The sequence below is a fragment of the Ranitomeya imitator genome, chromosome 4 (assembly GCF_032444005.1).
Source record: "Ranitomeya imitator isolate aRanImi1 chromosome 4, aRanImi1.pri, whole genome shotgun sequence".
In the NCBI taxonomy this organism is placed as follows: domain Eukaryota; kingdom Metazoa; phylum Chordata; class Amphibia; order Anura; family Dendrobatidae; genus Ranitomeya; species Ranitomeya imitator.
This window is the reverse complement of record NC_091285.1, coordinates 421,620,242-421,644,089: the sequence shown is the minus strand read 5'-3', so window position 1 is coordinate 421,644,089 and position 23,848 is coordinate 421,620,242. Positions and strand designations below refer to the sequence as shown.

General features: G+C 45.4%; 1 protein-coding gene across 2 annotated transcripts in view; it reads left to right on the top strand.

Annotated features, from left to right (window-relative positions):
* The first annotated feature begins 896 nt into the window (after window positions 1-896).
* SND1 (staphylococcal nuclease and tudor domain containing 1) overlaps window positions 897-23,848 on the top strand; it is a 980,965-nt gene continuing 958,013 nt past the window's right edge. Inside the window, exon 1 of one of the 2 annotated variants that reach the window (XM_069765442.1) lies at window positions 897-1,095. In XM_069765442.1, the coding sequence (XP_069621543.1) occupies window positions 1,030-1,095 (66 nt within the window). In that variant the 5' untranslated portion in view covers window positions 897-1,029. The remainder of the gene's footprint in view (window positions 1,096-23,848) is intronic. The other variant, XM_069765443.1, reaches the window with a different exon arrangement.

Here is a 23,848-nt window from a genome sequence, read left to right as displayed (position 1 = left end):
GGACAACGATGCTTTTACATCACTGGTGGATTTGCACACTGGGCATATACAAAGTATGTTTTTATAATCTAAATGGAGTTTTTTCACCTGTTGTATATTGACAAGTGTCATTGATTTTAACTAATGATTGTGACTGTTTTTTGATGAATAGTATGTATAAATGCTGTATTCTATGATGGTAGGCTTGGCTTATATGTTGGTTGGTGCTTTTTGCTCACTTGAAGTCCACCATGTTTTTTAGTGTCTGTGCTTGAATAAGACCCATCATAGGTCGAAAGTTGTGCTATCTATGGAGGAACAATGTCGAATTCAGGACTTCTGATCCAGTGGTGACCTCCGGGAAGGCCTACACTGGACAGCGGGTGAGGATACATCCGTTTGGTGTTTTTACCCTATGCATGCCACAGGCACAACTTTTATCATGGCCGGACAACCCCTTTAAGGGCAGTTTTCCGCGCATACGAGTTTGCACTCGGATTTGTGGCAGTAATTTGCTTTTATAGTACAGGCCTAAATAGCTGGTCCTAAACCAAAGCTCCACCGCTGCCTTGTTACCTATGGCTAGGTCCGGCACTCCGCAGGCACCAGATCTACCAGCTGCTCGGTACTATAATATGCATTGCCATAGTCTCTGCGGCCACGCGTTACATTGAGGAGCCTGTGCCCGACCTGCCCCAGTCACTTCCAAGGAGCAGAATTTGGCGCCACAAAGCTTTCCCGAAACTTCATGCCCAGCACTGTAGGCTCTCGATCACTGCCTGAACACACACGTGCTGACGTGTCCTTCCTACCACAGCGGCCCGGAAGTACACGCCCCCGGTAGGCGGGGAAGCAGCGTCATCGTGAAACCGCTCTATAGCCGCCTTTGTATGTGACGCATGCGCGGTGCACTCGGAGGGGGCGGTTCGATAAATAGCGGCTGTACGGCGAAGTCTCGCTCTCTGAGTCAGTCAGTGTGTGAGGGAAGCAGCAGCTGCAGGTTCCGGCCCGGTTCTTCTTCTCCACGCTTGTCGTTCTGTCTGTCTCGTCATGGCTTCCTCCGGAGCTCAGAGTGTGCCGTCAGTCCCTACATTACAGCGAGGCATTGTGAAGATGGTGAGACAGCCCGTGGACCGGCTGTGGGGGCTGGGGCAGGCGGGGGGCTGAGGTGCAGGGCATGGAATGTGCAGGCTGGCAGCAGGCTGGGGCACTTCCGCATGCGCTGGACAAGGACAAGTTTCTTGGAGGAAGGAAAGTTGTGTGGAGCTCGCTGCCATGGCAGTGGCTGGGTACAAAGGACAAAGCTGCTCACCAGCTGGAGGCTCGGCGTGTGGGACTACAAGTCTCAGACCCAAGTGTGCCCCCTGCACCTGTATATATGCCTGGTACTGAGGCTGTGTAGCCTGTGCCCATTCCTCCTGACTACCCCATCTGGATGGGTACTATTTACTTCCTGCCATGGCTGGCACCATAGATTCTCCCCTAGTGTGCCATGCATCCAGCCTCTGCGGGCACTGTTACTTTCAGTGTAGTTCTATTGTTTACTTTGGCTCCACATAATATATTATGTATAATCTATTACTTTAGCTCCTCCATAATATCCTCATGGAGCAGCCATGTTCCGGCAGTGCTTTGCTTGGTGGTGCCGGACAGGGAGCCTCTCTGGTTAGGACTTGGAGGTTGCAGCCCTTGTGGCACTGAGCAGTAGTTGGCATCATTTAATGGACAATTGATTTGCTTGAAGGTAATGATTTTCCCCAGCCTGTAAAGGGCTTTACCTTAAGTAACCCGTCACGTTATATACAGTCCCATCTGTGCACAGTATAGTGGGGAGAAGACGCTGAGCAGGATCATGTATAGGTTTGTCACAAGTTTCAGTATATAATGTATTTTATTCAGTGAAAACTTCAGGTGTGTATATATACAAGAGTCCAGTGGGCGGTCCTACTCGGTGACTGACAGCTAGCTGTGCATACAGTGAAGAATGTCAATCGCTGTACAAGACCCGCCCACGGGACTCGTACATAGACACCAGGGAGGTCAATGAATAATCTGTAAGTTTACTGAAACTTTTCTCCAAAAAATGTAAATCAATCTGGCTCATCCTACTCCAACCTCCTGGCTGCAGATCAGATACTATTTTCCAAATGAGTCTCTAATCCCTTTTACATATAAAGCAGACTGGGCACCTTTCTGGGGTGGCCGAGTAAAATTGTATGCCTGTGGCACTTATTTTATAAGAGCGTTTGTATTTGTGCAGCTAACAAATGGTTACGACTGTAGACCTGTTCATGTTGAGTTACTTATTCCTGCACTTGAAACAGAAGTCTGCGTTTAGCAAATATTAATTTTATTACAAGTTTTGTTCCTCTTATATAGTGATGTAAATTGGGTGTTTACAAAAACATTTAGACTTGAGTACTCAGCGGTTGATACCTTTTTAATGGCTAACTGAAAAGATGGTAACAAATTGCAAGCTTTCGAGACTATACCGGGCTCTTCATCAGGCTAAGACTAAAATAAATTCTGAAGATGTATATCTTTCCTGTACAAAAATATTATAAGTAGTTCTTCAGTTGTTGACAGTTGTCATGTGATGTGCAGCTTGTCTAGGTGCAGGCAGCTAGTTTCTGGCTCTTTCTATCTTTTGATGTGGTCAGAGGAATAGCTGAGAAACCCTTGTAGTGTTTTCTAATTGGCTGGCGAAGGTAGGATTCTTGAGTGATGCGACTTCTGCTTTCATACATGCATGGACTGATGGTGATGGGAGTGTAACGTTAATTGAGCTTGAGTTGGCTTCTGTACTGCTGTGTAGTAAGGTGCATACAATCTATTTCTTGTTTAGCGGTAATATCTGGCAGATGGGTGTCTGACTGTAGTTACACAGTGGGATTACGGACTGGAAAACAAGAAAAATATCTGCCTTCATGGTCACTACCACAGCTCAAAGTTCTCCAGTTGAAATAAATCCCCAGACATATTTTTTGAAAGTCGTTCTGCATATCTAACTCCTAAGCTGTGGACTGTAGCTTTGCTGCCAATGTTTCCTTGAAGGTATGGGTCTGCAGCTTTATTAAAAAAAAAAAAAAAAAAAAAAAATATATATATATATATATATATATATATATATATATATATATATATATATATATATATATATATATATATATATTCTACACAGCCCTGTAGTAAACTGTTCACTTCTGGTGTTGGTCGAGTTTGTTACAGATGATCAGGGCTCAGTTGTATACAGTATCTGCTAAGCCTAGACCAGTCTAAAGTTCATTTTTTTTTTTTTTTTTTTTTTTCTTCACTTTTTCCACTATTTGTGACCATTAAAGGAGTTGGTTATCCATAAGTAGTGTCATTAGGAATAAACTCCTAAATATCAATTTTCTCCAGGGATCACTATAGATGCCAAATAGCTGCCTTGTTACTGACAAGTGTTGAGTAGTAGAGTATGCAGTAGGAAACTCCACAGTTGTGACCTGGAGATTGCTTGACAGTAGATGATGTAGGCCATGTTCAGGTCACTGCAGTTGGGCTCTCTGCTACTGCACATGCCCTATTGCTATTCTAGGACCAGTTACTCCCAGTGTAACAAGATGGTGCATATTTTAACGATGGATGTTTCTACACATTATATTGTAACAAAAACCTAAAGATGAATTGCAATATTAGGCTACTTTCACACTAGCGTCGGAATCTCCCCGTCGCAATGCGTCGGGCCGAGATTCCAACGCTAGCGTTTGATGCGCCGCACAACGGGGGCAGCGGATGCATTTCTCCGGTGCATCCGCTGCCCCATTGGGAGGTGGGGTCAGAGTTCCGGCCGCGCATGCGTGGTCGGAAAAAGCGGTCCATCGGCAGCAAAAAACGTTACATTTAACGTTTTTTGCTCCCGGCGGTCCCCCACAACACGGCGCAACCGTCACACGACGGTTGCGACGTGTGGCAATGCGTCGCTAATGTTAATCTATGGGGCAAAAACACATCCTGCAAACAACTTTGCAGGATGCGTTTTTTTTTCCATAAACGACGTATTGCAAAAAACGCTAGTGTGAAAGTAGCCTTAGTTTGTGTACATGTAATCGCATGTTCATGCTGCCCACTAAACAGACAAAACCGAAGATGAAAACAAAATGAGCAAAAAGCCTGCAGTAAATAAATGGCAATAGCGCTTGAAAATATAGGGTGCTTCAATAACAAAATTTTAACTAAAAAAAAACAAACTAAACCTGAAAAGCTATCCCACCACGTCAAGGTGACCCTATTTTGGGACTGTCATGCATTCACACCAACTTGTGTTCCAGTCATCTCTTTAGTTTTTTGCTCTGTTTAAATAAGGGGGTGGCCTCCCTTTGCTCTGAACTGGACATTGCATTCATTTAGTTCCCCATGTCTAGCTGTCAATTAGCTGGTTCTCAGTCCTTCTCAGCCCTTATTCACATTTGTCACTCAACATATGATAAAGGTTTGATCTACGCAATCTGGTGAGTGCTGCCGCAGTTCTTCTTTTTTTCATATTTATACTGGATTGTTTGTTTTTTCGTATGCGAGCACCTCCAGTTACTGAAGCCCTACACCCACAAGTGACTGTGTTCTTACCAGTACGTTACATTCAGGCTGTGCAGCAATACTTTTTTTTTCTCTTCATTGATATGATAAGGTTTTAATACTGGAGGTTAGGACAGTCATGAACAGGGTCACCTTGACGTGGTAGGATGGCTTTAACGTTTTTGATCAGTTATGTTAACTATCGTATATACTTGAGTATAAGCCGCCCCCCCCCCCCAATTTTGCCACAAAAAACTGGGTAAACTTAATGACTCGAGTATAAGCCTAGGGTGGGAAATACAACAACAGGTAAATGTCAAAAATAAAGATGCCAATAAAAGTAAAATTAATTGCGACATCAGTAGGCTAAGTGTTTTTGAATATCCATATTGAATCAGATTCCCCATATAATGCTCCATACAGTTCATGATGGGCCCCGTAAGATGCTCCATATTAAAATATGCCCCATATAATTCTGCACAAATGTTGATTATGACCCCATAAGATGCTCCATACAGACAGCCCAATACATTGCTGCACAAATGGTGATTATGGCCCCCATAAGGTGCTCCATAGATATTTGCCCCCATATAATGCTGCACATGGCCCCACAAGATGCTCCATACAGACATTTGCCCCATATGCTGTTGCTGCGATAAAAAAAATCATACTCTCCTCAAGTCGCTCAGGCCCCCGGCACTTGCTATACTCGCCTTTCCCATTCCACCGTCGGCGCCGATGTGTCTTCCGCGTCCTCTCCACTGATGTTCAGGCACAGGGTGGCGCGCACACTAATCGAGTCATCGCACGCTCTGACCTGAGCATCACTGCAGAGGGCGCGGAAGACTGAGTGACACAGACCGTGGAACGTGGGACAGGTTAATATTCCCCCGTTATACACTCATGCTCCCAGCGTGGTCCCTGGTTCTCTGGGCGCTGACTGCTTCTTCCTGTATTCAGCGGTCACATGGTACCGCTCATTACATAATGAATATGCAGCTCCGCCCCTATGGGAGTCCATATTCATTAGTGTAATGAGCGGTACCATGTGACCGCTTAATACAGGAAGAAGCTGTCAGCGCCCGCAGAACCAGGGACGTGCAGGGACCGCGCCAGGAGCAGGTGAGTATTATTAGACAGCTGCCTCTCCCCCTCACCTGCTGACCCCTGGGTATGACTCGAGTATAAGCAGAGAGGGGCAATTTCAGCCTAAAAAATGGGCTGAAATTCTCAGCCTATACTAGTGTGTGTATATACGGTAAGTACCCTATCATTTCATGCACTGTTGCCATTTATTTACTGCATGGTATTTGCTCATTTTGTTAACTTGGGTTTTGTTGTAAATATATTGTAGAAGACTATTGGTTGAACAAACTATGGTTGCATGCTTAACAATTGTATACCATAAACCTTTAGGCCTTATTGTCCCTTGCTGTAATCAGTGGTGCAAGGAGGTGGACTAACATATTTTATGTGAATATTCTTTTACAGAAAACCCTTTTAAGACTAATGGATGCAACTGAGTTCTTTCCAGCAGTGTAATGGTCTGGTACATTTTAGTAAGGAATGATCACTTTTTTTTTTACCTAGTAATAATGTAATCTTGTCTGGGACTTTTACTGATGGCCTATCTCTAGGATAGGTAATCAATATCTGGTAGGAGTGTCATGTTATCCCCACTTATCAATCGGCTGTTCTTAGTGCTTAGGTGTGTCCCCTTCACAGCTCTGTCGATTTAGTGGCCGGTATTGCGTATTGTTGGCGTATTGCTTTGAATAGGGAGCGGATGTGTGGTATCGGACTGCAACCACAAGACCGTTGCTGGTGCTGTGCGGAACTGCAGCTGAGCACTTCCGGATGGCATTGGAATCCATGTATTGCACCCCCACTGATTATATTTTGATGACCTAGCCTATGTTAAAACCATCACTGTGTACAAAGTTTGAAGTGATGTGCAAATGATGCTTTAGATCTGAAGTCTCTAACTCCAATGCCACCTCCTCCTGCTTCACTGACAGCTGCTATCCTGTGTGACTTCAGGAAATGAAAGCTGTCAAGTGGGAAGCCATGGCGCTAGGTGGGGTTTAGAGCTGGAGTGACAGAAGCTTTTTTTAAATTTTTTTGCTGGCATTTTTCAGGATTAGAAAGTTAAGCCTTGCTTCCACCACACAAGCACCAACATGAGCCAAGTGAAAAACATAAAGCTTTATTGGTAAAAGGGAAATTTGACTAATTCTCACCTTCCGGCAGCCCCCGATCTCCTCAGCGGTTCTCCCAGTACGTTCCATTCCCTTGGATGCTTTGCGCGAAGGACCTTTGTGACGTCACGGTCGCTTGACCCCAACATCATTCCACGTGATTTGCGTAATGCATCCCTGGGAACAAAAGCCGCCGCGTGCACCGCTGAGAGGCAGGAGGACTTTGGGGGGCCATCAGAAGTTAAGTATATCCCTATTTTTTTCCTTACAGGAATATGTAGCTCAGGGCCTGGAAGAGTATCCTCTCCTCCAGACTCTGGGTACCATCCGCACATGAAGCGCTCACTTTATGCATGGTGGGCATAGCCACATGTGCGTAAAGTGAACGTTTCAATGCAATCCTATGGTGTCGGAATTGCCGCCATTCAGCAGAAATAATGAACATGCTGCGGATTTTACCAAAAATCTGCAGCATGGGCATAGCAACTGCAGAATCCCATAGGATTGCATGGGAATGCGTTTTTAAGCATTTCCGCTGCAGCGGAAACGCATAAAAAAAGCGATGTGGGCACAATCCGTAATTTCTGTGTGTTTGATGCAGCAGCCAGCTGTTACCACATGGATGTTCAGACGCCCGCGGCTCCCCTGTAAAGACAGACTCGTTATTCCATATCATGGCGCGTCAATCTCTCTTGTGACGCTAGTCTCTGCAAGAGAAATTTCACCCATAGAATCTGCACTGTTCATTTAACACAAGTAGATTCACCTGCGTTCAATAGACGGCAGCGCTTTGGACGCAGAGAACATGTGCTATGTTCAAAGCGCTGCTACTTCTGAAACGTGAGCACGTGACCTAAGAAGCAGCATTTAAAGGGAACCTGTCACCCCGTTTTTTCAATATGAGCTAAAAATATCGTTAACCCCTTTACCCCCAAGGGTGGTTTGCACGTTAATGACCGGGCCAATTTTTACAATTCTGACCACTGTCCCTTTATGAGGTTATAACTCTGGAACGCTTTAATGGATCCTGGTGATTCTGACATTGTTTTCTTGTGACATATTGTACTTCATGACAATGGTAAAAATTATTTGATAGTACCTGCGTTTATTTGTGAAAAAAACGGAAATTTGGCGAAAATTATGAAAATTTCGCAATTTTCCAACTTTGACTTTTTATGCAATTAAATCACAGAGATATGTCACACAAAATACTTAATAAATAACATTTCCCACATGTCTACTTTACATCAGCACAATTTTGGAACCAAAATTTTTTTTTTTGTTAGGGAGTTATAAGGGTTAAAAGTTGACCAGCGATTTCTCATTTCTACAACACCATTTTATTTTAGGGACCACATCTCATTTGAAGTCATTTTGAGGGGTCTATATGATAGAAAATACCCAAGTATGACACCATTCTAAAAACTACACCCCTCAAGGTGCTCAAAACCATATTCAAGAAGTTTATTAACCCTTCTGGTGCTTCACAGGAATTTTTTTGAATGTTTAAATAAAAATGAACATTTAACTTTTTTTCACAAAAAATTTAATTCAGCTCCAATTTGTTTTATTTTACCAAGGGTAAGAGAAGAAATTGGACCCCAAAAGTTGTTGTACAATTTGTCCTGAGTACGCTGATAGCCCATATGTGGGGGTAAACCACTGTTTGGGCGGATGGGAGAGCTCGGAAGGGAAGGAGCGCCGTTTGACTTTTCAATGCAAAATTGACAGGAATTGAGATGGGACGCCATGTTGCGTTTGAAGAGCCACTGATGTGCCTAAACATTGAAACCCCCCACAAGTGATACCATTTTGGAAAGTAGACCCCCTAAGGAACTTATCTAGAGGTGTGGTGAGCACTTTGACCCACCAAGTGCTTCACAGAAGTTTATAATGCAGAGCCGTAAAAATAAAACAAAATTTTTTTGCCACAAAAATTATTTTTTTAGCCCCCAGTTTTGTATTTTCCCGAGAGTAAGAGGAGAAATTCGACCCCAAAAGTTGTTGTCCAATTTGTCCTGAGTACGCTGATACCCCGTATGTTGGGGGAAACCACCGTTTGAGCGCATGGGAGGGCTCGGAAGGGAAGGAGCGCCATTTGGAATGCAGACTTAGATGGAATGGTCTGCAGACGTCACATTGCGTTTGCAGAACCCCTAATGTACCTAAACAGTAGAAACCTCCCACAAGTGACCCCATATTGGAAACTAGACCCCCCAGGGAACTAATCTAGATGTGTTGTGAGAGCTTTGAACCCCCAAGTGTTTCACTACAGTTTATAACGCAGAGCCGTGAAAATAAAAAATCCTTTTTTTTTCCGCACATAAAATATGTTTTAGCCCCGAGTTTTGTATTTTCCCAAGGGTAACAGGAGAAATTGGACCCCAAAAGTTGTTGTCCTATTAGTCCTGAGTACGCTGATACCCCATATGTTGGGGTAAACCCCTGTTTGGGCACACGGGAGAGCTCGGAAGGGAAGAAGCACTGTTTTACTTTTTCAACGCAGAATTGGCTGGAATTGAGATCGGACGCCATGTCGCGTTTGGAGAGCCCCTGATGTGCCTAAACAGTGGAAACCCCACAATTATAACTGAAACCCTAATCCAAACACATCCCTAACCCTAATCCCAACAGTAACCCTAACCACACCTCTCACCCAGACACACCCCTAACCCTAATCCCAACCCTATTCCCAACCGTAAATGTAATCTAAACCCTAACTGTAACTTTAGCCCTAACCCTAGCCCTAACCCTAGCCCTAACCCTAGCCCTAATGGGAAAATGGAAATAAATACATTTTTTTAATTTTTCCCTAACTAAGGGGGTGATGAAGGGGGGTTTGATTTTCTTTTATAGCGGGTTTTTTAGCGGATTTTTATGATTGGCAGCCGTCACACACTGAAAGACGCTTTTTATTGCAAAAAATATTTTTTGCGTTACCACCTTTTGAGAGCTATAATTTTTCTATATTTTGGTCCACAGAGTCATGTGAGGTCTTGTTTTTTGCGGGACGAGTTGACGTTTTTATTGGTAACATTTTCGGGCACGTGACATTTTTTGATCGCTTTTTATTCCGATTTTTGTGAGGCAGAATGACCAAAAACCAGCTATTCATGAATTTCTTTTGGGGGAGGCGTTTATACCGTTCCGCGTTTGGTAAAATTGATAAAGCAGTTTTATTCTTCGGGTCAGTACGATTACAGCGACACCTCATTTATATCATTTTTTTTATGTTTTGGCGCTTTTATACGATAAAAACTATTTTATAGAAAAAATAATTATTTTGGCATCGCTTTATTCTCAGGACTATAACTTTTTTATTTTTTTGCTGATAATGCTGTATGGCGGCTCATTTTTTGCGGGACAAGATGACGTTTTCAGCGGTACCATGGTTATTTATATCTGTCTTTTTGATCGCGTGTTATTCCACTTTTTATTCGGCGGTATGATAATAAAGCGTTGTTTTTTGCCTCGTTTTTTTTTTTTTTTTCTTACGGTGTTTACTGAAGGGGTTAACTAGTGGGCCAGTTTTATAGGTCGGGCTGTTAGGGACGCGGCGATACTAAATATGTGTACTTTTATTGTTTTGTTTTTTTTATTTAGATAAAGAAATGTATTTATGGGAATAATATATATATTTTTTTCATTATTTTGGAATATTTTTTTTTATTTTTTACACATTTGAAAATTTTTTTTTTTACTTTGTCCCGGGGGGGACATCACAGATCAGTGATCTGACAGTGTGCACAGCACTCTGTCAGATCACTGATCTGACATGCAGCGCTGCAGCCTTCACAGTGCCTGCTCTGAGCAGGCTCTGTGAAGCCACCTCCCTCCCTGCAGGACCCGGATCCGCGGCCATCTTGGATCCGGGGCTCGAGCAGGGAGGGAGGGAGGTAAGACCCTCGCAACAACGCTATCACATCGCGTTGCTGAGGGGGGCTCAGGGAAGCCCGCAGGGAGCCCCCTCCCTGCGCGGTGCTTCCCTGCACCGCCGGCACATCGCGATCATCTTTGATCGCGGTGTGCCAGGGGTTAATGTGCCGGGGGCGGTCCGTGACCGCTCCTGGCACATAGTGCCGGATGTCAGCTGCGATAGGCAGCTGACACCCGGCCGCGATCGGCGGCGCTCCCCCCGTGAGCGCCGTCGATCTCGCTGGACGTACTATCCCGTCCATGGTCATAGGGGCCCACCCCACATGGACGGGATAGTACGTCCGATGTCAGAAAGGGGTTAAAGAGGGCCTGAGCTGTACTTTCCCATAGTCTTTATTGTCACCTGATTCCCCACCTTTGCTGCCAAAATACCTTAGTAAAGTCACCGTTTTCGCCTGTCGATCACGCTGGTCCGGTCAAATGGGCGTTGTGAAATCACTGTTTCTCCCCGACGTGTCTGAAGTAACTTGATCTGTGAATAGCACAGATCGCGCTGTTTTTTTGCAGTTGCGCAGTGCATTCAGTTCTTGCGCATGCGCAGTATGTATTGCCCAACAGTGGGCAAAGCATACAATACATCACTGCGCATGCGCGGTTTTCCACAGTAACCTCTGTGCCCCAGAAGTCGTCATATGCAAATTGTGGTGTTCTGGACTTCTGGGGCACACAGGTTACAGTGAAGAGCCGCGCATGCGCAGTGATGTGCTGTATGCTATGCCCACAGTTGGGCAAAGCATAATGCGCAGGCGTGAGATTAGACTTTACTGCGCAGGCGTGAAACACTACGCCAACGCTGGGAAGAAATATCTTGGGGGGGGGGGGGGGGGAAGCAAGAGGTGGGGGAGAAACTGCGATTTCACAACGCTCATTTGACCGGACCAGTGTGATTGACGGGCGAAATCGGCGACTTTACTAAGGTCTTTTGGCAACAAAGGTGGGGAATCGGGACAAAGACAATATTGTAAAGCATAGCTCAGGCCCTATTTAACGCTGTTTTTATTCATATTGAAAAAACGGGGTGACAGGTTCCCTTTAATTTGTATAAAAAAGCAAAAATTTCAATGTGAACATGGTGTAAGAATATGAGCACATGTTAAGTATTTGGTGCACACATTTCTGCTTCTCTTGGCAGGAAAAAGGCAGCAGCAAAATCTGTTTTTTCGTGCAGATTTTCCCACACTTATTAACCCCTTTCTGCCATTAGACGTACTATTCCGTCCATGTGGGGTGGGCTTTACTTCCCAAGGACGGAATAGTACGTCATAGCCGATCGGCCGCGCTCACGGGGGGAGCGCGGCCGGTTGTCAGCTGCTTATCGCAGCTGACATCCGGCACTATGTGCCAGGAGCGGTCTCGGACCCCCCCCGACACATTAACCCCCGGCACACTGCGATCAAACATGATCGCGATGTGCCGGCGGTGCAGGGAAGCATCGCGCAGGGAGGGGGCTCCCTGCGGGCTTCCCAGAGCCCCCCGCAGCAACGCGATGTGATCGCGTTGCTCCGGGGGTCTCCTACCTCCCTCCCTGCATCAAGTCCCGGATCCAATATGGCCGCGGATCCGGGTCCTGCAGGGAGGGAGGTGGCTTACCAAGTGCCTGCTCAGAGCAGGCACTTGGTAACGCTGCAGCGCTCTGAGACAGATCGGTGATCTGTCAGAGTGCTGTGCAAACTGGCAGATCACCGATCTGTATTGTCCCCCCCTGGGGACAATATTATTCCCATAAATACATTTCTTTATCTAAATAAAAAAAAAAAAACCAATAAAAGTACACATATTTAGTATCGCCGCGTCCGTAACTACCCGACCTATAAAACTGGCCCACTAGTTAACCCCTTCAGTAAACACCGTAAGAAAAAAAAAAAAAGAGGCAAAAAACAACGCTTTATTATCATACCGCCGAACAAAAAGTGGAATAACACGCGATCAAAAAGACAGATATAAATAATCATGGTACCGCTGAAAGCGTCATCTTGTCCCGCAAAAAATGAGCCGCCATACAGCAACATCAGCAAAAAAATAAAAAAGTTATAGTCCTCAGAATAAAGCGATGCAAAAATAATTTTTTTCTATAAAATAGTTTTTATCGTATAAAAGCGCCAAAACATAAAAAAATGATATAAATGAGGTGTCGCTGTAATCGTACTGACCCGAAGAATAAAACGGCTTTATCAATTTTACCAAACGCGGAACGGTATAAACGCCTCCCCCAAAAGAAATTCATGAATATCTGGTTTTTGGTAATTCTGCCTCACAAAAATCGGAATAAAAGGCGATCAAAAAATGTCACGTGCCCGAAAGTGTTACCAATAAAAACGTCAACTCGTCCCGCAAAAAACAAGACCTCACATGACTCTGGACTCAAATATGGAAAAATTATAGCTCTCAAAATGTGGTAATGCAAAAAATATTTTTTGCAATAGAAAGCGTCTTTCAGTGAGTGACGGCTGCCAATCATAAAAATCCGCTAAAAAATCTGCTATAAAAGTAAATCAAACCCCCCTTCATTACTCCCTTAGTTAGGGAAAAGTAAAAAAAATTTAAAAAATGTATTTATTTCCATTTTCCCGTTAGGGTTAGGGCTAGGGTTAGGGTTAGGGCTAGGGCTACAGTTAGGGTTAAGGCTACAGTTAGGGTTAAGGCTACAGTTAGGGTTAAGGCTACAGTTAGGGTTAAGGCTACAGTTAGGGTTAAGGCTACAGTTAGGGTTAAGGCTACAGTTAGGGTTAAGGCTACAGTTAGGGTTAAGGCTACAGTTAGGGTTAAGGCTACAGTTAGGGTTAGGGTTTGGATTACATTTGCGGTTGGGAATAGGGTTGGGATTAGGGTTAGGGGTGTGTCAGGGTTAGAGGTGTGGTTAGGGTTACCGTTGGAATTAGAGTTAGGGGTGTGTTTGGATTAGGGTTTCAGTTATAATCGGGGGGTTTCCACTGTTTAGACACATCAGGGGCTCTCCAAACGCAACATGGCGTCCGATCTCAATTCCAGCCAATTCTGCGTTGAAAAAGTAAAACAGTGCTCCTTCCCTTCCGAGCTCTCCCGTGTGCCCAAACAGGAGTTTACCCCAATATATGGGGTATCAGCGTACTCAGGACAAATAGGACAACAACTTTTAGGGTTCAAGTTCTCCTGTTACCCTTGGGGAAAATACAAAACTGGGGGCTAAAAGATAAGTTTTGTGGGAAAAAATTTTTTTTTTAATTTTCACGGCTCTGCGTTATAAACTGTAGTGAAATACGTGTGGGCTCAAAGTTCTCACAACACATCTAGATAAGTTCCTTTGGGGGTCTAGTTTCCAATATGGGGTCACTTGTTGGGGGTTTCTACTGTTTAGGTACATCAGGGGCTCTGCAAACGCAATGTGACGCCTGCAGACCATTCCATCTAAGTCTGCATTCCAAATGGCGCTCCTTCCCTTCCGAGCCCTCCCATGCGCCCAAACGGTGGTTCCCCTCCACATATGGGGCATCAGCGCACTCAGGACAAATTGGACAACAAATTTTGGGGTCCAATTTCTCCTGTTGCCCTCGAGAAAATAAAAAACTGGGGGCTAAAAAATAATTTTGGGGGGAATTTTTCTTTTTATTTTCACGGCTCTGCGTTAGAAACTGTAGTGAAACACTTGGGGGCTCAAAGTTCTCACAACACATCTAGATAAGTTCCTTGGGGGGTCTAGTTTCCAATATGGGGTCACTTGTGGGGGGTTTCTATTGTTTAGGTACATTAGGGGCTCTGCAAACGCAATGTGACGCCTGCAGACCATTCCATCGAAGTCTGTATTTCCAGGTCGTCCACATGACCGCACCACAGGCGGTTGCTCTTCATATCCTTGATAGGGACAGGAACACAGAAGAGGTTAAATAGCCCCTCCCAACCTCCACCCCTCAGTGTTTTTCCTGTCCCTATCAGGGACAGACGCAGGAGAGAGTTCTCCAGAAGATTAGGTTTTCTCTTTACCTGATCCGAGGTCAGGTCTTGGAGCAGGAGCTCCGGAGTGCGGTCCATCCTCCTGGAGGGGGCTCTGGCCGTGAGAGTCTGGCGACTCCTGAAGTCGCACGATACCGCTGGAGGTCCCTCTGCGACTAGGTCGAGCTGTCTGCTCCCATGCGCTGCCTCATCCCCTCATCAAAGAGGGCGCTGAGGCAGCGGCTGCGGCTCCAGCCGGGGGTGACAACTTCCGGGGGGCGTGGCCGGATTCCGGGGGTCGGCGGCGCCAGTTGTTTCCGGGGCGCCTGGGAGCTGCAGGGGGAGATCAGAGCGCAATGGCTGAGATTATGCGCCGGTTTCCAGGTCCCAGGCTGGTCTGCATGTGTTCCAGATGACGCATGCGCAGTACAGCTGGGAACCTGAAATCACCGTGGAGGCCAGCAGCTGAGCTCGGAGGGAGGACGAATCAGATGTCTTGAAGCCGGGTAAGATTGCTACTTAATGACTGACATCTGACAGCAAACTTGACCCAGTAACATGGAAGGTGCTACTCGCCCAGACGTCCAATCCTTAGAGCTGCACATGGACCATGTGAGTAGTATGTGGTACGGGATGCATTCCAAAAAGTTAGTTCTGTACCTACAGGGATCTCCTTTACATTTCAGGATAAGGACATTCCCGAGAGGTCAACTACTAAAAAAAGGACTATTAGATGCCCACTGTGCACCACCAAACTCCCAGAGGGCTATAACAAGAAATTATGCGAAAAATGCATCGCTAAACTTCTCAAAGACGAGCAGGCTTCGCTGTTAGATAATATTAAATCTATGATTAGAGACGAAGTCCAAGCTACAGTGTCTACTATGGTGCCACCCCAATCTCCGCGGCCTAAAAGGCCTAGATGGGATATGGATGTGAGTTCCGAGGAAGGAGAGGTCTCAGGTTATTCCGATCCGGGCTCGGATGAACAGGACAATACATTTACTGTGCTTCCAGAAGAACGGAAGAAATACTTGTTCTCATCCGAAAATATGGATATACTGCTAAAAGCAGTAAGAAGCACTATGAAAATAGAAGACTCGTCTGAGCCTTTATCAGTTCAAGACGAGATGTTTGGGGGCCTGAGAACTCGCAGGAATAGAGTTTTCCCGGTCAACAATCACATAACTGCAATGATAATGGAAGAGTGGGAAGATGTGGGGAAAAAATTAGTAGTCCCGAGAGACTTCAAATACCGTCTTCCCTTTGACCCAGAAGAGACTAAAGTCTGGGAGTCGGTTCCAAAGATCGACATTCCTGTGGCCAAAGTCACAAGGAAAACGGCTATTCCCTTTGAGGACTCGTCAGGGTTAAAAGACCCAATGGCTAAGAGGTCAGAAGATCTTCTTAAGAAAGCCTGGGAATCGTCAGCCGCCATTATGAAGACGAATATAGCGGCTACCTCTGTAGCAAGGTCCATGAGTCTTTGGGTGGACGAGCTGGAGAGTCATATTAAAAATAGAACTTCAAGGGAAGAAATCCTTAAATCCTTTTCAGTTTTAAAGATGGCGACTGATTTTATGGCAGATGCTTCAGCGGAATCCGTACGCTTTGCTGCCCAGAATAATGCACTGTCAAACGCAGCAAGAAGGGCCTTATGGCTGAGATCGTGGACGGGAGATACCCAATCCAAGAACAAGCTGTGTTCGATTCCATTCTCAGGTTCTCACGTCTTTGGTCCAGTCCTTGACGAGCTACTTGAAAAAGCATCTGATAAGAAGAAAGGTTTCCCTGAGGAGAAGCCAAAGAAACCGCAATTCTTCCGAAAAACTCGCTCCCACCCAAGACAGGACTACAGAGGCAAGGGGAAGTCCGGTAGGTGGAGCTACCCTAAAGGAGGCAGAGGAAGAGGTTCCTTTCGAGACCAATCAACAGGACCCAGCAAACAATGACGCCAACAATATAGGAGGGAGACTACAATACTTCCAAGAAGGATGGCAGAACATAACTCAGAATCAGTGGATTCTACAGACAGTGGCACAAGGTTACAGGATAGAGTTTACTCATCTACCCCCCAAGAGATTCTGCGTAACACAGACAGTCATCGGCAGTACATCAAAGGCTGATAACAGACATACAGGAACTCTTAGAATTAAACGTCATAATACCGGTACCCCATCATCAACATTTTCAGGGGCATTACTCCAGTCTGTTCTCCATAAGAAAACCAAACGGAGATTACCGAACAATAATAAACTTAAAACCATTAAACAAATGGGTGGCGTACAAACGCTTCAAGATGGAATCTCTCAAATCAATTACACCGCTAATAAAAAAGAACTCTGTAATGTGCACGCTAGATCTCAAACATGCTTACTATCATGTTCCCATCCATCCCTCAGATCAAAAATTCCTCAGGTTCGCAATAAGAAACAACAAGAAAATACTTCATTTCCAGTTTCAGTGCCTACCATTTGGTCTCTCCTCTGCCCCAAGGATATTTACGAAGCTCATGGCGGAGGTCATGGCCTACTTAAGAGAGAAGGAAGTTCTCATCGCACCATATCTGGACGATCTGTTGCTGATCGCAGATTCATCCCAACAGATGGAAGAATCCTTAGGAATTACCACGTCACTCCTGAAACGTCTGGGGTGGGTAATAAATGCAAAAAAATCGAGTCTCGAACCAGAGACGCAGAAGATATTTCTAGGGGTACTACTAAATTCCGAACTAGAATACTCCTTCCTGCCAGACCAAAAACAACGGTCAATAAAAAAAGAACTTCAATCAATAAAAAAACGGAAATGCATCTCCATCAGGAAAGCAATGAGGATTCTAGGTCTCATGACCTCATGCATTCCCAGTGTACAGTGGAGCCAGTTTCACTCCAGAACGCTTCAAAGGGAAGTTCTTTCGGTATGGAACGGAAGAAAAGATTCACTAGACAACAGGATGTGGTTACCCAGCAGGGTAAAGCAGTCCCTCTCATGGTGGATCAACATAAAAAACCTCAAAAGAGGAAAACCATGGAAAATATCTCCATGCATAAATATAACCACCGATGCAAGCTCAAGGGGCTGGGGAGCCCACATAGAAGGTCGATACCTTCAGGGGACATGGCCACCATTGATACGCGACAGTTCCTCCAACTACAGGGAACTCAGAGCGGTCTGGGAAGCACTAAAAAGGTGCCAACACGAGCTTCAGGGACACCACATCGAGTCTTCTCAGACAACTCGACCACGGTAGCTTTTCTCCTACATCAAGGAGGACCAAGGCACCGTCCACTTCAGGCACTAGCAGAAGAAATATTCTCCTGGGCGGAAAATACCGTAAAGTCCATCACGGCAGTACACCTAAAAGGTTCACAGAACCAAATAGCGGACTTTCTCAGCAGAGAGAAGGTACAGCCGTCAGAATGGTCTCTAAACGAAGAAATCTTTACTCAGTTAATCCAACAGTGGGGCACCCCACAAATAGATTTATTCGCCTCAAGGAGCAATACAAAAACGAAAGAATTCTTTTCGCTAAATCCAAGAGACAATCCAACTGGCATAGATGCATTGGCTCAACATTGGGACATGGAACTCGCATACGCGTTCCCGCCACTAGCCCTAATTCCCAGAGTTCTGAGGAAAATCCAGGAAAGTCTAGCGGTAGTGATCCTAATAGTGCCATATTGGCCCAAGAGGAGCTGGTTTCCTCTGCTGAAGTGGATGGCGGTGGAAGACCCAGTGTTACTACCACTGAGACGGGATCTTCTAATACAGGGACCATTGGTCCCTCAAAATCTAAAGATGCTACAACTCTCAGCATGAATCTTGAAAGGGAGATCTTGAGATCAAAGGGACTGTCTGAGTCAGTTGTCTCAACTATGAAAAAAAGTAGAAAGCCGGTGACCTCGGCTATATACCAGAAGATTTGGAAGAAATTTTGTGCACAGACCAATACTCCAATATCCATTCTCCAACAACCAGATATTCCTCAAATACTAAATTTTCTCCAAACAGGTTTTGATATGGGCTTGAGACCTAGTACGCTAAAGGTACAAATCTCAGCTTTAACTGCCTTTTATGACTATCCACTAGCGAATCATCCCTGGATAATGAGATTCATCAAAGCTACACAACGTCTTAGACCAACAATACGAAGCTCAGTACCCTCATGGAACCTCACTTTGGTACTAAATGAGCTACGGAAAGCTCCGTACGAGCCACTTGATCAGGCAGACCTAAAATCTGTGACATTCAAGACCGTTTTCCTCGTCGCAATAACGACAGCAAGGCGAATAGGCGAAATTCAAGCCCTGTCCATAACAGATCCATACTTAAAGATACAGGAAGATTGCATCGTTTTAAAGTTGGATCCTTCATTTCTTCCAAAAGTTGTGACGGACTTTCACAGAAACCAGGAAATAGTTTTGCCTACGTTCTGCCAGAACTACAATAACGAAAAAGAACGTTCTCTTCATTCCCTGGATGTTAAGAGAACAGTATTGCAGTATCTAAAACTTACAGACAGCTGGAGAATTGACTCAAATCTCTTTATCCAGATGTCTGGGAAGAATAGAGGCAAAAAAGCCTCAAAAGCGACTCTGGCTAGATGGCTCAAATCTACCATTTGCGCTGCGTATATTTCAGCCGGTGAATCTCCTCCAGATCACCTAAAAGCCCACTCACTGAGAGCAGTATCTGCTTCATGGGCAGAGTGCGGGTGCATCCATGGATCAAATTTGCCGGGCGGCAACTTGGTCTAGCTCAAATACCTTTTGCAAGCACTACAAGCTGGACGTTCTCTCAAAGCAGCAGACTAGCTTTGGGTAAAAGTCCTCCAAGCTGTAATCCCGCCCTAATAGGAGTTATTTGGTATTTCTCCTGTGGTGCTGTCATGTGGACGACCTGGAAACTAGGAGTTAGTCATACCGGTAATGGTATTTCCAGGAGTCCATCATGACAGCACCCATTATTTGCCCCCCCCTTGAACTCTTGTCTAATATGTGATATGAACATGTAGAGAGGAAGTTCAATAAAATTGTGTTGTATCCATCCTGATGTGGTACTTTGTAAAATCACTGAGGGGTGGAGGTTGGGAGGGGCTATTTAACCTCTTCTGTGTTCCTGTCCCTATCAAGGATATGAAGAGCAACCTCCTGTGGTGCTGTCATGATGGACTCCTGGAAATACCATTACCGGTATGACTAACTCCTAGTTTCAAATGGCGCTCCTTCCCTTCCGAGCCTTCCCATGCGCCCAAACGGTGGTTCCCCCCCACATATGGGGTATCAGCGCACTCAGGACAAATTGCACAACAAATTTTGGGGTCCAATTTCTCCTGTTCCCCTCGGGAAAATACAAAACTGGGGGCTAAAAAATATTTGTGGGAAAAAAATTTTGTTTTATTTTTACGGCTCTGCATTATAAACTTCTGTGAAGCACTTGGTGGGTCAAAGTGCTCACCACACCTCTAGATAAGTTCCTTAGGGGGTCTACTTTCCAAAATGGTGTCACTTGTGGGGGGTTTCAATGTTTAGGCATATCAGTGGCTCTCCAAACGCAACATGGCGTCCCATCTCAATTCCAGTAAATTTTGCATTAAAAAGTCAAATGGCGCTCCTTCGCTTCCAAGCTCTGTCATGCGCCCAAACAGTGGTTTACCTCCACTTATGTGGTATCAGCGTACTCAGGACAAATTGTACAACAAGGTTTGGGGTCCATTTTCTCCTGTAACTTTTGGCAAAATAAAACAAATTGGAGCTGAAGTAAATTTTTTGTGAAAAAAAGTTAAATGTTAATTTTTATTTAAACATTCCAAAATTTCCTGTGAAGCACCTGAAGGGTTAATAAACTTCTTGAATGTGGTTTTGAGAACCTTGAGGGGTGTAGTTTTTAGAATGGTGTCACACTTGGGTATTTTCTATCATATAGACCCCTCAAAATGACTTCAAATGAGATGTGGTCCCTAAAATAAAATGGTGTTGTAAAAATGAGAAATTGCTGGTCAACTTTTCACCCTTATAACTCCCTAACACAAAAAAATTTTGGTTCCAAAATTGTGCTGATGTAAAGTAGACATGTGGGAAATGTTACTTAAGTATTTTGTGTGACATATCTCTGTGATTTAATTGCATAAAAATTTAAAGTTGGAAAATTGCAAAATTTTCAAAATTTTCGCCATATTTCCGTTTTTTTTCACAAATAATCGCAAGTAATATCAAAGAAATTTTACCACTATCATGAAGTACAATATGTCACGAGAAAACAGTGTCAGAATCACCGGGATCCGTTGAAGCGTTCCAGAGTTATAACCTCATAAAGGGACAGTGGTCAGAATTGTAAAAATTGGCCCGGTCCATAACGTGCAAACCACCCTTGGGGGTAAAGGGGTTAAATAATCTTTTTCTTTATAGCACCAACCTATTCCGCAGCGCTCTACAATTTGCACACATTATTATTGCTATCTAAATTCCCTATCAGTATGTCTTTGGAATGTGGGAGGAAACCGGAGAACCACACAAACACAGGGAGAACATATAAACTCCTTGCAGATGTTGTCCTTGGTTGGGTTTGAAACCAGGACCCCAGCACTGCAAAGCAACAGTGCTAACTACTGAGCCACTGTGCTGCCCATATTATTTGTAAGGGTGAAATCTTCATCTGAAAGGGAACCTGTCACCCCATAAATCGCGGGTGAGGCAAGCCCACCGGCATCAGGGGCTTATCTACAGCATTCTGTAATGCTGTAGATAAGCCCCCGATGTTACCTGAAAGAGGAGAAAAAGACGTTATATTATACTCACCCAGGGGCGGTCCCGCTGCTGGTCAGGTCAGATGGGTGTCTCCGGTCCGCTGCGGCGCCTCCCATCTTCATTACAAGACGTCCTCTTCTGATCTTCAGCCACGGCTCCGGCACAGGCGTACTTTGTCTGCCCTCTTGAGGGCAGAGGATAGTACTGCAGTGCGCAGGCGCCGGAAAGGTCAGAGGCCCGGCGCCTGCGCACTGCAGTACTTTGTCTGCCCTCAACAGGGCAGACAAAGTACGCCTGCGCCGGAGCCGTGGCTGAAGATCAGAAGAGGACGTCTTGTAATGAAGATGGGAGGCGCCGCAGCAGACCAGAGATGCCCATCTGACCTGACCAGCAGCGGGACCGCCCCTGGGTGAGTATAATATAACGTCTTTTTCTCCTCTTTCAGGTAACATCGGGGGCTTATCTACAGCATTACAGAATGCTGTAGATAAGCCCCTGATGCCGGTGGGCTTACCTCACCCGCGATTTTCGGGGTGAAAGGTTCCCTTGAAAGAATTGATATGCTGCAGACTTAAATCTGCACCAAATTTGCAAGTCACAAATAAGCAATGTGTGCCTGAGACTTCATGACAGTTTGCTGTCATCAGGAAACACCTTCAGGTTTTGTGACAAATCTGCACAGCAAAAACACATGGTGTGCACACAGCCTAAAGCTGGAGTCACACGTAAGGATATCATTAACGCTTTTGGTGACGTAGCAACGATCTCGTTATGTGTGACAGCGACCAACGATCAGGCCCTTGCTGGGAGGTCGTTGGGGAATGATCAGGACCATTTTTTGGTCGCTGATCACCTGCTGTCATCGCTGGATCGGCGTGTGTGACGCCAATCCAGCGATGTGTTCACTTGTAACCAGGGTAAATATCGGGTTACTAAGCGCAGGGCCACGCTTAGTAACCCGATATTTATCCTGGTTACCATTGTAAAAGTGAAAAAAAACAAAAAAAAAACAGTACATACTCACATTCCGATGTCTGTCACGTCCCCCGGCGTCCACAGGGTTAAAACTGCTTTCGGCAGGAGCGCTGCTAATGTGTCAGTGCCGGCCGTAAAGCAGAGCACAGCGGTGACGTCACCGCTGTTACTGCCGGTGCTGACAGTCAGTGCAGGGAAGCTCTCGGCAGCAGCGCGTGCATTAGCAACGCTCTTGCCGAAAGCAGTTTTAACCCTGTGGATGCCGGCGGGGGACGTGACAAACATCAGAATGTGAGTATGTAGGTTTTTTTTTTACTTTTACAATGGTAACCAGGGTAAATATCGGGTTACTAAGCGCGGCCCTGCACTGTAACCCGATGTTTACCCTGATCCGAACAGCAAAGAAACGGCTTTATAAGTACATTACACTTGCGATCATGGTGCAGTGCTGGCGCCACCTGCAGAAGTCCCCCCCCCAGCTATCATTATGTAAACTAGGGGGCAGGTCAGTGAGGGATTAGTGACCTGTCTGCAGTCTGCATTATGAATACCTATCAGAGCACCACATGAAGGCCGCCTCAGAGCATGAGCATATCATTAACTGAAAATAAATATTAAACGACCACAAGACCGACATCACCCCAGGTATCATTTTAATCAGTATAAGGCTGGAGTCACACTAGCGTATTGCATCGGATGCGAGATGATAATGACCCTCGGCTCCTGCTCTGCTGCGAGTGGGAGCCGAGTGTCATAAGTCTGTGCTCCGAGCCTCTCGCACAGAGCGGATCGGAGCAAAGCTACGAAGAAATTTCTCCATTGCCGGGGTCAGCATATATCGCACCGCACTCGGATGATATCTGAGTGATATGCATTTTCTCACTTGCACCCATAGACTTGAGTGCGAGTGAGCCTAGACTCTGCCGAGTGTCGGTGACAATCGCAGTGTGCTGCAATTTCACTAAAACAGCCGAGGTAAAAACGTTGGTGTGAGCTGCCCAATAGAGGAATACTGGTCTGAGTGCTATGATTTATCGCATAGCATTTGTCTGCATTATGCGGTAATGTGACTCTGGCCTCACAGCGCTGACCTGACACCGTCCTGACAGGTTCCCTTTAACAGGCGACCAATTGCCCAAGAAATATGAAACACTTGTTTTTCAGACTAAAGGCCCCATCACACTTGGCGACGCTAAAGCGATCCCGACAACGATACGACCTGTCAGGGATCGTTGCTGCGTCGCTATGTGGTCGCTGATCAGATGTCAAACAGTGAGATCTCCCCAACGACGCAGCAGCGATGCTGCGACCTGTACAACGATGTCACATGGCAGTTATTTCATGACGATTCAGACCTCAATGAGGGATGTCATGTCAACGAGGTCGTTGTAAGGTGTCAAACACAGCGATGTGTGCTACCCAGCGGGACCTCAACGATCAAAAAAAGGTCCAGGCCATTCCGACACGACCAGCGATCTCGCAGCAGGGGCCTGGTCGCTGCTACGTGTCACACATAGCGAGGTCGCTGTTGCGTCACAAAACTTGTGACTC